The sequence below is a fragment of the Oryx dammah genome, unplaced genomic scaffold (genome assembly GCF_014754425.2).
Source record: "Oryx dammah isolate SB20612 unplaced genomic scaffold, SCBI_Odam_1.1 HiC_scaffold_28, whole genome shotgun sequence".
In the NCBI taxonomy this organism is placed as follows: domain Eukaryota; kingdom Metazoa; phylum Chordata; class Mammalia; order Artiodactyla; family Bovidae; genus Oryx; species Oryx dammah.
Genome location: NW_024070212.1, coordinates 25911585 through 25925459, shown reverse-complemented (window position 1 = coordinate 25925459; position 13875 = coordinate 25911585). Strand labels below are relative to the sequence as shown.

Sequence of the window (13875 nt, the reverse complement as noted above, 5' to 3'; positions counted from 1 at the left end):
AACCACAAAAGCTTTTCCCCCCCCTTTTTTTATTGAAGTATAGTTGATTTACAATGTTGTGTTAGTTTCAGGTGTACAGCAATATGATTCAGTTATAGATATATATGTGTCTTTTCTCTTTCAGATTCTTTTCCCTTATACGGTACTACAAAACATTGAGTATAGTTCCCTGTACTATACAGTAGGTCTTTGTTGGTTATCTATTTTATTTTTTAGTGTGTGTAGCAGAGTTTTATTAAAGTATGAAAAGGGACATAGAAAGCTTCTGACATAGACAACAGAAGGGGGACAGAGAGTGCCCCCCCACCTCCGGTTATCTATTTTTTATATAGTAGTTTCTTGCCTGGAGAATCCCAGGGACAGTGGAGCCTGGTGGACTGCCGTCCATGGGGTCGCACAGAGTCGGACATGACTGAAGCGACTTAGCAGCAGCAGCAGCAGCAGCAGTGTGTATATGCTAATCCCAAACTCCTAATTTATCACTCTGTCTGCCCCTTTCATCTTTGGTAACTATAAGTTTTCTTTTCTATGTCTATAGTTTTATTTTTGTTTTGTAAATAAGTTGATTTGTATACTTTTTCTTTTTTTAGATTTCACATACAAGTGATATCATATCTTTCCCTTTCTGACTTTAGTATGATAACCTCTTTTTTATGGATGACTAATATTTCATTGTATATATAGACACATAGACATATGTATCCATCTTCATTATCCGTTCATCTGTTGATGGACATTTAGGTTGCTTCCATGTCTTGACTATGGTAAATAATGCTGCAATGAACTTTGGTGCCCAAGGATCTGTTTGAATTACAGTTTTCTCACAACCCCCAAATCCTAAGCTATAGTTCAGTGTACCATATGTGCACACCTTCCTACACACATACTTTTTTGAAATTAATTTATTTCTGGCTGTGCTGGGGCTTTGTTGCTGCACACGAGTTTTCTCTAGTTGTGGCAAGGGGGGGGCTACTCTCTAGTGGCTGTGCACAGGTTTCATATGGTGGTGGCTTCTCTTGTTGCGGAACACCAACCCTAGAGTGTGAGGAATTCAGTAGCTGCAGCACTCGACTCAGTAGTTGTGACACATGGGCGTAGATGTTCCACAGCATGCAGGATCATCCTGGACCAGGGATCAAATCTTGTGTTCTCTGCCTTGGCAGGCAGATTGTTTACCACTGGACCACCAGAGAAGTCCCACCTTCACGTTTTGTTCACACAGAGTAAAATGGTGAATTTCAAACCGTGGAAATGGCTAATTTCCTTAGTTATAAAAGTGTATTTATAAACCAATTTAAAAAAATCTGTGAGCAGACCAATAGAAATACTGACCAGAAAACATGATTCACAGAAAAAAAAAAAAAAGGCTAGTAAAAATTTAAAATTGTCCCATTTAACATATATTTTAAGAAATGTACATTTAAAACACCTGGTACGTTGACAGAGATGAAAACCTACAATTTTGTTCAGTGCAGGGGTGAGTATGGTTAAATTGGCAATTTTCATGCATTATTCTAGAAAGTGTAAATTGGTATCCCCCCTTTTTAAAAAAGGGTTTTTATATTTGTAATGTGCTTACTTGGCAATTCAACAATTCCAGTTCTAAAATACATTCCTGTTGCTGCTAAGTCGCTTCAGTCGTGTCCGACTCTCTGCGACCCCATAGATGGCAGCCCATCAGGCTCCCCCATCCTTGGGATTCTCCAGGCAAGAACACTGGAGTGGGTTGCCATTTCCTTCTCCAATGCATGAAAGTGAAAAGCGAAAGTGAAGTCGCTCAGTCATGTCTGACTTTGCAACCCCATGGACTGCAGCCTACCAGGCTCCTCCGCCCATGGGATTTTCCAGGCAAAAGTACTGGAGTAGGGGTGCCATTGCCTTCTCCGAAAATACATTCCTACAGATACACGAAGAAGTAGGCACAAGGATATCCAGTGAAATAGGCTCGGTAATAGTAAGTAATCAGAAATCATCTGATGGCTAACAAAGGAACACTGACTGCATAAATTATGCTACATCTGCCTAGTGGACTTTTAAGCAGCTTTTAAAAATAATAAAGTTTGTCAATATGGGACCAGGGACTCACATAATCTGTCTAGGCAACATTATTCATGCTCTATGAGTGTCCTGGGGTATGTTTCTCCAAGAAGACTTATGTTTGATTTTTCCTGGTACTCCCAGAAGTTTCACCTTACCTGGATGATTTGGGGATGGAAACATTCAGGCCCTAAACACAGGAGGGTGACTAATGCCTTTGAAATTCTAGGGAAGAGGGAAAATCTTACTTTTTGTTGCTGTTGCATTTTATATTGAATCAACAACCCAGAGCCCACAAGAAAAATCTGTCTATTTCTCTTAGTTCCTAATTTTCCTCAAGATACAGCTTTTCCTAACTCCAGGCTTGTGAGGCTCACTACCTAGCCTTGGCCCATTAGACCCCCTCTCTGCCTCTCTGTGCTGTTTCTATACACAGAAGCTGTAAGTACCAAGGGTTAATGCCATCAGGGTATTTTAGCAAGTCTCCCACTTAGTTCTTTCCTAGATAGATGTTCTTGCTTCATTTCTAGTTTCATATGAGTCTCCTACTTTCTAGCAGTCTCTTTCCTTACTTGCAAATAATGTTTTTAAACTTTTATATGTCTTAGAGGCCATGGGTTTGGAAATCTCCAATTCAATATATGACTTTAATGGAAACCCTCATTTAATTTCCCTTTTAAAATACTGTTGACTTTGACATTTTGCATGTATTTCACACTAATGGAGAGAAATTAGGATTAAAAAAAGAAAGGAGTGTGTGTGTATACACAGAGTTACGAAAAATTCCCGTGCAACATCAGTTCAGTCGCTCAGTCACGTCCGACTCTTTGCGACCCCATGGCCTGCAGCACACCAGGCCTCCCTGTCCTTCACCAACTCCTGGAGTTTACCCAAACTCATGTCCATTGAGTTGGTGATGCCATCCAACCATCCCATCCTCTGTTGTCCCCTTCTCCTCCCACCTTCAATCTTTCCTAGCATCAGAGTCTTTTCAAATGAGTCAGCTCTTCGCATCAGGTGGCCAAAGTATTGGAGTTTCAGCTTCAACAACAGTCCTTCCAATGAATATTCAGGACTGATTTCCATCTGTGCAACATGGTTAAGTGAAAAACCAAACTGCTGAACAATATGAAACTCCATTCGTGTAGAAAGCAAAGGATTTGCATGTACTTTTGCTTGTCTAGACAGAATAGTTCTGAAAGATTCTGTAATGGAGATTGTTCATGTTGAATGGTTTCTTACTATGTAGAGGATGCTTTCATGGATTATTTAATTTAATACCGTTGGCAATCCTGTTAGAGTTAGGATCATTTTTCTAACTGTTCTACAAACAAGAAACTGAGGTTTAGAGAGATCAAGTAATAGCCGAATTTCACACACCAAATAAGCAGAGCTGCAGAAGCCAGGTGTGGACTAGACAGGCTGGAGCCGATACATTTGCTTACCTCCTCATTCTTCACTCAACACTGTTAATAGTGAAAGAGCAAATAAGAGATTCAAACTGGGCCAAGTTGATGAGGTGCTTTCAGTAAATAAGGCTGAAGTGCCAGATGTTGTCATGTTCCTGTCTGGGCGGCTCTGATGGGATACAGACAATAAGCAGTTTATCACACCCCAGTCAAGGAGAGCAGTGTTTTCCTTTTGAATACCCTAACACAATTAATGAATGAGTTTTCATTTCCTTCTTTGAGCAAGGAAAAACAAAATAACAGATTTCGATTCAGGATGGCTCATCCTTATCTATAATGAAAGCAAGCAAACAAAAACAAAAAAAAACTACTGTTTATCTTTTGAAAGGAAGGGGAAACAGATCAGAAATGAATTCTCACCCGGTAACTGGAAAGTGTCCCCAGACCCATTCCTTTTGTCTCCCTCTCTTTGCTTGGTTGGAAAAGACAATGAAGGCTTCTTTCTGCCCTATTTGACCCTTTCAGCCAGTGGCCATGACACACTTGGAAGTATTTTATGATCACAAGGCTTACGGTGATAAATCCCTCCAAAGCTGGGCTAGTTAATGGGTGGTGGGAACAAATACCATCCCTGAGACTGGAACTTGGTTAAGAGACAGGTTAAGCTGAACTCCACCAAAGGCAAATGAATAAGTCAGGGGTCTGAGGCTATCCTAAATGTGGTTGGACACCTGGGTTATAGAAAAATGCTTGGGTTTCATCTTACAGTAGCAAAAACTATTTCTTTTCCTTGTATACGATGGCTCAGTTGAGCCTTCTGGAAAGAGTCAACTGCTTTTTTAGAAAAGGTACAGTAAAACCTTGGGGGGAGAGGATGAAGGAGAAAAGAAAGCCCCGCCAACAGTGAGATTTTCTAGTGATGCTTCTATCAGTATTCACTTAGCTAACTGTCTCATGTTGACATAAACGTGGGCTTCCCTGGTGGCCCAGATGGGGAAGAATCTGCCTGCAATGCAAGAGATGCGGGTTCGACCCCTGGATCAGGAAGATTGCCGGGAGAAGGAAACAGCAATCCAGTGCAATATTCTTGGCTGGAGAATTCCATGGACAGAGGAGCCTGGTGGGCTACAGTCCATGGGGTTGTGCAGAGTCAGACACGACTAAATGACGAACACTTTCACTTTGACCTAAACATGCCACCTTGGGGGTGCTAATGACATTCTGAAAGTTGCTCCACCAGTTACAAGGGGCTGGTACAAGCCACAGCTCACAAATTCTTTCTTCAAACGCTGGTATTGAACCATTATTTGTCTTCTCATTGTCTGTCTGTCATTTACCACCAGGCAGGGTCCGCATGCTAATGGACCACCTTGTAGTTCAAGTTGTCGTGGAAACCTCTGCAGGTCAGGTGGAACTACAGCTGACCCCCTCAGTGGACATTCCCACCGCCTGGTCCAAGAAAGCCCAGTGGCCTTCGTGTCTGAAGCGCTGGCCTTCTCCAGAGACAGTGCAATGCATCAAGGTATCATCCTGAAGGGACCCGGCTCACCAGAGGCGCTCTCAGCTTAACCACCCAGGGCAACACTGGCCGCCATCCAGCTTCAGAAGGATAGCTGAGATTTCACTAGATCCCCAGAACCTGCAGGGCCACCTGGGAACCTGTTACAAATGCAGATTCCTGGGCCCCACTCTGGCCCTGCTGAAGAGACGTGGGAGGCAGGGCCCAGAAGCCTGTGTTCTCATGAGGCCTCCAGGTGATTCTGGGGCAGGCTCAAGTCTGAGAACCACTGCACGAGAGAAAGGGGGCACAGCCTTCCCTGTGAACTGCCCATGTGCAAGGGGCTGGCCCGGAGGCTCCCTCAGTGTCCCCACGTGGGCCGTGCTGCCTGCCCACTGGCAGGGCCCCCACCCTAGCAGGCTGCTTCAGAGGTGGCTTTCTCCCAGACCAGCCCCACCCTTCTCACTTGCCGCGGTGTTTCTCTCCCTCCCAGTCATTCGGGTTCAGCTTGCTGGCCTGTTCAAGCTATCACTGGCAGCTGAGCTTCTTGCGGGCGGAGCAGGTGCTGCTGGAGCAGCTGGATGAGGACGGGGGCTGCCGCCGGAAGTGCTTTCAGGCCCTGAGGCAGATGAAGGAGGACGTCTGGTGTCCGGGGACACGGCCTGTGATCACGTCCTACCACCTGCAGGTGAGGGGGTGGCCCCAGCGCAGAGGGGCTGGGGCGGGGTGGGTCTCTGCAGAGTGTGTGTGTGTGTGCGTGTGTGTGCGTGTGTGCGTGTGTGTGTGTGTGCGTGTGTGCGTGTGTGTGCGTGCGCGCGCGTGCGCGTGTGTGTGTGTGTGTGTGCGTGCGCGCGCGTGCGCGTGTGTGTGTGTGTAGAAACACAGCCCCGCTGCGTGCCCGCAGCAGCTCTGCCCAGGGTTCCCGTCTTCTGCCTCCTCTTTCCGCCTCCTCCCTTCCCTCTTCCGCTTTCCCTCTTCTCTTACTCCCTTTCTGTCTTGCCTTCGCTGTCTCCCTCTCTCCCCCTATTTCACTCAACAAACCAACCCAAGTGCCCACTGCATGCCAGCAGCCCTGCTGAGGTTCAGAAATGAATTACAGCATGCATTCTCTGCCCTGGAGAAGCCTACAGTCTGGTGAGATCTTGTGAGCTGCTCAGACCTCAGGTGGATTCTCATTTTCCCTCATGTTATCCTGCATTCAGTCTACACTCTAGCCCAGGTGTGCAAGCACACACACACTTTGTGCAGAGGAGGAGACCAGGAAATGTTGGGGTTACCCCACAAACATGGCAGCAAACCACCTGGCAAGGATTTTTTATTTTTTTTTAATTTTATTTAATTGTTTCTTTATTTTTGATGGCCGTGGGGTTTTGTTGCTGCACATGGGCTTTCTCTAGTTCTGGTGAGCCGGGGCTATTCTTCTCACTGCAGTGGCTTCTCTTATTGAGGAGCAGAGGCTCTAGGGCACAGGCTCAGTAGTTGTGGTGCTTGGGCTTAGTTACTCTGAGGCATAGGGAATCTTCCCAGATCAGGGATCAAACCCATGTCCCCTGCATTGGCAGGCAGATTCTTTACCACTGGACCACCAGGGAGGTCCCCGGCAAGGATTTAGCATTAGACCGCTATGAATGCATTCCCTCACTCACTCACTCATTCATTCACCCAGCAAATGTTTCTTGAGAAGTCTGTGGGCCAGTCACCTGCCCCCCTGCACCTGCTGTGTGCTCTAAACATGGAGGTGCAAGCTGAGCAAACACGACGTGGTCTTGCTCTTGTGTAGCTTGTGGTCCAGCAAGGGAGACAGATGTTGGTCAACAGTCTACAGGTGCACGTGGAATCGTGCCACGTGGGAGATACTGGGAAGGAGAGGAGCATTGCCCTAGGAGGATGCAGGGCAGCAGAACCTGACCTGGACTCAGGGATCAGGGGCTCACCCCGGGGAGAGGGCTTTTGATCACACTCTCAACTCCTCTTTCTCAAAGTTCCAACCACACGTGGTGAACTAGACACTCCTATAATACTATGTGCATCACACTGAGGGTGGAGGTATCGGACTCTTACAGACAGCACAGCCCCACCCCGCTGTTACCCATCTCCCTGACCTTCTGCACGGGATAGCGCGAGTCCCCAGGGTGTGCTGTGCCCTTCTGCACACTCCTGTCTGTGCCCCATCTCATCCAGTGGATGGCTGTTTTCTAGCCCTGTGTTACTTTTTCATTCCTAACACAAGCTATTGAAGGGCAGCTAGTACCAAACCCTTTGTATCTCTCCCAGTGCTTCGTACATAGTAGTTGCTCAGTAAATACTTGCTGATCATGGTCGTGAATGACCTTACATTTCACCCCTCTTTCCCCGCTGCAGAATCACTAGTTTTTACTTTGCTTTCTGTCTTTTCTGATAACCTGTTCTCCCTGTTCTGCCTGAGAATTTGTTAACATCTCATTTGCACATAGCGAGGCCTTCCTCTTCTGTTTCAGCATTCTTAAAGTGTCCCCAAGCATGTCCCCCTAAAAACATACAATTATTCTCCTGGATTGAAGATACATATTTTCTGAAGGTAGTCTAATTCATTTGGGGGGTTTAGCTTCTTTCTTACATACTTTTCCACGGACCATGCTAGGAAGAGTCAGAGCTGAGAAGGAAACCCTTGGCTATCTCATATCAAATCTCATACTCTTAACTAACCACTGACTTCATTGCTCCACAATCAGGCTGAATAGAAATGCTTTAAGTAGCATGAGTGTTTTAGGAAGATTGAATAGGGCCACCATGGGTCTTCCTGCCCTTGACTGCTCTCAAGGCTGTATTCCAGCCAGGATTTACTTGTATTCCAGTGACTTCTAGCTCATCTAGGGGATTTCAGAGCAACTCCTTAAATGTCTTCTGTTTTAGTCTTCCCTAGCCCACCTGCATGGTATAATAAAATTGAACATTCTTAAGAGTGGGCATTTAAAAGGGGGCGGGGTTGTTTGTTGAGAAATCAAAACAGTACTGACTGCCTTTTCCTCTCGTCTTCCACTCCTGCTCCAAGGGCAGAATTCTCTCACGTGCAGACACTGGGATGGACTTGGCTGATGGCAATGTGCTATTAAACACCACCCTGGGTGATGGCTTGAGTGTGTAGGATCCTTGCCAAGGCTTTAGTCCAGGGAAAGTGGAAGAGACTGGGTTGCAAAACAGCATCAGGAAGGATGTGCCAATCACGGTCACCTCATAGAAGATTGTTACATCCTTCCCAAAGAGGCTTCCCCCACCAACAGTATTTTTTTAATTGGGTTCTTTAACTTTTTTGTTTTTTTGGTCTTGCCTCACATCATGTAGAATGTTAATTCCCTGACCGGGGATCAAACACGTGCCCCCTGCATTAGAAGCATGGAACCTTAACCAATGGACTGCCAGAGAAGTCCCTCCCCCATAGCGATTTCAATTGAAGGAATAACTTATCTTTCATTGGCTTATTTATGCTTAAACCTGCTCAACGGCACAGAGGCTAGCTTATAATAGGCTTAAGTGCTCCTGTTTGTTTAGGGAGATAAAAGCTTAACTACAAGAGGAATTAAAACATGTTTTTTGTATCTAGGTTATCTTGACTAGCATGAAATTATCTCCAACTCATTTACTCAAAACAGTGTCCTCTAAATCAAAACACACTCAGGATCTTGCTGTGAACCTAAAACTGCTCTTTTACTTTTTAGTAAAGATTATATGTTTAAAATACTCAGTATCTAAACCCAAACATTAATTCATTATTTCACTCAGTCAAAAAATGTTTACTAACTAACCTGTCATGGGCCAGTCCCTCTGCTGAATGCTAGTAACATGAGTGTGAATACAATTAGGCTTGTTCTCTGCTCACATGGAGTTTGCCATCTAGCTGTTGTTTAGTCACTAGTCATGTCCTACACTTTGTGACCCCATGGCCTGTAGCCCACCAGGCTCCTCTGTCCATGGGATTTTCCAGGCCAGAATGCTGGAGTGGGTTGCCATTCCTTCTCCAGGGGCTCTTCCCGACCCAGGGATCGAGCGCACAGTATCCTCCATCTCCTGCATTGGCAGGTGGGTTCTTTACCACTGCGCCACCTGGGAAGCCCTTGCCATCTAGTAAATACACAGGAAAACGACCACCACTGTCATCATTGCTGCTGAGATGATGAGAATGTGATGAATAAATGGAAAGAATGTGATGGAGAGAGCGTCACAGGGAAGTCTAAGCTGAAGGATGAGTTTCCTGGACAAGCTGGGAAGGAAGAATGCTCCATACAGAAGAAGTGGGTTGTGCAAGGCCCTGTGATAGATGAGAGCATGAAGTGAGGCCAGCGTGGATGGAAGGAGAGTGAGAGGGAGAGCACAGGGTGAGACCTGAAAAGAAAGGAGGGACCAAGCTTTGTCAACCAAACCATGCAAACAATTGTGTTTTTTCATTAACAAGCAACGGGAAGACTTTGAAGTAGTTTAGACAAGAAGAAACATAGATTGATATTTCAAAAAGATCACAATGGCTACAATGGATAGATGGCAATAGATAGGCTGGTGACTAGAAGAGGTGCAGGCTGTGTCAGAGGATGATAATATCAGTGATGAAGGTAAGTGGGTGGATTGAAAATGCATAGGCAGGAGGATTGGCAGGACTTGATAGGAGGTGGTAAGGGAGGGGGTTGACTCCTAGGTTTCTAACTTGCATAACAGACTGAATAAACAACCCTGGAAGCACACCAGGTACATGAGGGAGGGCCAGGAGTTCAGTTTGGACCTGTTATTGTGTTTGTTCAGTTGCTAAGTCATATCCAACTTTTTGTGACCCTATGAACTGTAGCATGCCAGGCTCTTCTGTCTTCTACTATCTCCCAGAGTTTGCTCAAATTCATGTCCATTGAGTTGGTGATACCATTTAACCATCTCATCCTCATATGGACTGAGATAACTTTCAGATGGCCAAATGATACCAGGTAACAAAGTCAGAGGAGAAAGTACCAAAGAGGCAGGGAAACCAGGCAGAGGAGGCTGGGGATCCTGAAACTGTGGTCAGAACCCTGGGGCTCCTGTCTCCTCCTCCCAAGGCCACATGAGCTCAGGAATGCTCCTGAAGACACCCTCCTCAGTGGCCCAGGACGATGTCAGACACCACCTCTTGCTTCCGCAGACCGTGCTCTTCTGGACTTGTGAGAAGTACCCCTATCCCAAGGACTGGCAGGTCTTCACCAGGGGGTTCCTGCGCCTGGTGAGGAAGCTGCACAAGTGTGTGAGTCAGCACTTCCTCAAGCATTACTTCGTGCGGAAGAGCAACCTCCTGCAGTATGCCAGTTCCTGCGAGCTGGACGCCCTGGCCCAGACATTGGCCTTCTTCCTGAAGGACCCCCAGATCAGCCTGCCCTGATGCTGCCTGGCCTGGGACATTCTTGGACATTTCATTCAAGCTTGACCTCACTCTCCGTGGATCGTTCCTCAGTCAAATGCCAGGATCCTGTCTGGGAGAGAAGCCACAGATGGCAGTGGAAATTACATCGACCCAGCAGCATTTCAGCAGGGAAACCTCCGCCCCATGATGTCTGGTCCACGCTCCCTGCAACCAAGCAAGCCTTTCTGCCCCACGAGCTACCTCTTCTGGGGATGGCTCTCAGTGGGCTTCCCTGAGCCGTAGATTCTGAACTGATGATGGTTCTGAATTTATTTTCCCTGACTCAGGCTCTGATTGTCTGACGGGGAGGATGTAGGATGAGAACCCCTGAAAGGCCAGGCATCATCCTGCTTCCCAGGAGTGGTTTTCCAGCCCACTGAGCACAGGCTCATGATTTTCCATTTGTTAAATGAGACTATCCCTTTGCCTCCCCCAGGGCAGGGCTGCGAGCCTACGGGACTGTGCTGCTGCCCTTTCAAGGGGAAGGCGCTGGATCAACACAACGTTTTATTGTTGCTTTAGTGGCTGGGGTTTGCATTCAGGATCAGTAGTAACACAACTGGTTGAATGATTACATCTGCTAGGTGGTCAGCATGTCTGTGTGGCCCCTGTGCCCTCCAGTTCTCCTTATGCTGGCTGGGGCTTGTGGGTCTACCTGGGCCCCTGGTGTTCTCTAAGAAAGGGGGCGTGGTTTTGATGAGTAATGGAGTCAAAGGTGGAAGTGCAGTGACCCCGGTGCTGGCTTCCCATGCTGTGGGTCCGGGGTGGGACTTCTACTTATGGAAGGCACTCAATGCTGTGATCTGCATGGAATGACTTTGGTGTCATCCCCCTCTCAGTTTCTTTCTTTGCTCACTGGTTTGCTTACTTGTTCACTGATAAATATATGTTCATTAGGTACTGGGGGTACAGAGAAAGCAAGGCGGGCAAGAACTCACCTGATGCAGATGACACCTAATGGTGGAGACAGGAAATGAACACCTGATAAATAAATACAATATTATTGCAAATGCCCCAAAGGAAATAAACGGAATACTGAAATAGAGCCATGAAATAGAGGGTGAAATTTTGAGCAGCTGAAAGGGAAGAAAGGGGGGCCAGGGGCTGGCAGGAGTCAGACCACTTGGCCTTGTAAAGCTGGTAAGGAATTTGTATTTTACTCTAAAATCAGAGGTGTGACATTTGACCTCTCCAGAAGCAAAAGGTATCATGACTTGATTTGCATTTTAAATGTTCATTCTAGCAACTGTATAAAGGGGGTCTGGGGACCCACACTAGGATGGGGACCCTGAAGACCCTTGAGCCCACGAATTTGAATTTCACTGAGATCATCAAGGCCACACATCCTGTGAAGCACACAGACAAGGAATTCTAGGAGTTCTTGGGGGATTCAGTTTCTTCTGAAACTCATTTATGCTTCTCAATTCAAGGGAATCCCTTATTACTTAGAACATTTCCCCCAGATATATAATTTCTAAAAGCATGAACTGCTGATTTTTTTTAAAAGAAAAGTCATGTTTGAGAATGATACAGTTATTTTTACAAAAATGCTGTAAGCAAGTAGGGGGGTCCTTGCACTGTCACATTGGAAATCATGGTTTTAAAATATTGAACAAGCATACCATTAGTTTATAGTTATGAAAAAACATGAAATTATGAACAAACCAATATTTTGTTGGTTATTCTGCATTTGAATTCTCTTGAGAAACATCATTTTTGAGAAGGTGGCAGATATATTTTTCTAATGATGAAAACAGCTGATGCAAGTTTTAAAACAGTCACAGAATTCCAAAAAATGAAAGCTGATTGTACCATTGACCTGAAGTGTATGTATGTGTATGGAAAGGAATGGGACTGACATACTCCACAACCTGATTCCAGTAGATTCTTCCCACCTTTCCCTACAGTTTCGTGTGTATTTTTTTTTTGAAGAAAGTACAGCTATGTGCACATTCCTGGGTGTTCCTACTACTGGCCAGCAGAGGGCAGTGGGGGACTGCATATGAAAAGAGCCAGGTTCCCACCCATACAGCGCAGAGCCCAGCAGGTGTCGCCCCTCTCAGCCCATAATTTAAACTGGCCTCTGCAAAAAGGGAACCAAGGGGCGAGGACTTCAGCTAATGCTGAATTGTTCTTTTCCTGCCATTTTGGCCAAAAAATTACCGTCTTTCTGATTAAAGCTCAAACTTAACAACGGAGTCTATGAGAGGATCGTTCATCTATTCCATTTCCTGGGATAGATTACACAGCTCTGAGAAGTCTCATAATATTACTCTTTTATTCAGGTCAGCTTTTTTTTTTTTTTTTTAATTCTCCCAAAGCCCTTTTTCATTCGTCTCCACTCTTCAGGTGTCCCCCAACTATTTTTTTAGTGGAATAGTTGGCATTCAGAGATTGCAGTTGATCTGTTTGCATTCATATCCCACTTCTGAAACTAACTGCATGCCCTTGGCAAGCTGTTCAACCTCTCTAAATCTCCATTGCTTTATGGGCATTGTTATGGCCCAAAGTTCATATGTTGAAGCCCTAACCCCCAATACCTCAGAATGCAACTGTATTTAGAGCTAGGGGCTTCAAAGCTAGGGGCTGTTGGGGTGGGGTCCTAATCCAATAAGATTGATGTTCTCAGAAGAGACACAGTGGACAGGGGTGCAAAAATGACCACCTGAAAATTGAGGCGCAGCCTCAGGAGAACCAGCAATGCTGGCACCTTGATCTTGGACTTGTAGCCTCCAGATTGCGAGAAAACAATTTTCTGTTGTTTAAGCTATGCTGTTGAAGTCAGTGGTATCTTGTTATGGTGACCCTGGGAAACTAATACATCATAAGAGAACATATACCTCACCACTTTGATGGGGGGATAAAGAGAACAATGGATGTAAAAAGCTGTTTGTTTAAAGCTGGCATGTAACCACTGAATAAACGTTTAGCATTTTAGATGCCTATTCCTCAAGTCCATTTGTGCACCTCTGCCATTTCTGATAACTACTGCCACCCCATAGATAAATTCTTCATTAAGAAAGTAGAAATCACCATAAGGAAAGCATACCCATAACACTCCATGTGTTCCATAAGCCCATCTTTTCCTTCGTCACTCTTGCTACAGTATAGGAAGAGATATCTCTCCTGATATCTCCATGTGTGATGGGCTGAAGCCTCCTAGCATCTTGGGATCACCGTCCCATGTAGCGTCCTCTGCACCCTCCCCAATCATCACCTGCATCTCTTCTCCCCTTTCTCTCTCCAACTTCCTCAATTATACATGTGTCTCCATTTCCATACTTCTTCACACTTTTTTAATTGTGAAAAATATCATACATATGAGGGTCTAAACTGTTTGAAGAATTATAGTAAAACAAATAGCAATATACTCAATATCTAGGTTAAAAAACAAAAACATTTTGCCACTCCTTTAGAATTCTCCTAGGTTCCTCTTCTGTTCCTCAAGTCCCTTCCTCCTTGACATAGGTCATCATGCTCCCAAGTTTTACATCCATCGTTCTATTGCTTTTCTTTAGTTTTACCATATTTCACTG

General features: G+C 45.4%; 1 protein-coding gene across 1 annotated transcript in view; it reads left to right on the top strand.

The window, feature by feature from the left end:
• MAB21L3 (mab-21 like 3) overlaps window positions 1-13273 on the top strand; it is a 28911-nt gene extending 15638 nt beyond the window's left edge. Inside the window, exons 5-7 of the mRNA XM_040230959.1 lie at window positions 4790-4968; window positions 5438-5632; window positions 10085-13273. Of these exons, the coding sequence (XP_040086893.1) occupies window positions 4790-4968; window positions 5438-5632; window positions 10085-10318 (608 nt within the window). The 3' untranslated portion in view covers window positions 10319-13273. The remainder of the gene's footprint in view (window positions 1-4789; window positions 4969-5437; window positions 5633-10084) is intronic.
• Window positions 13274-13875: the final 602 nt, after the last annotated feature.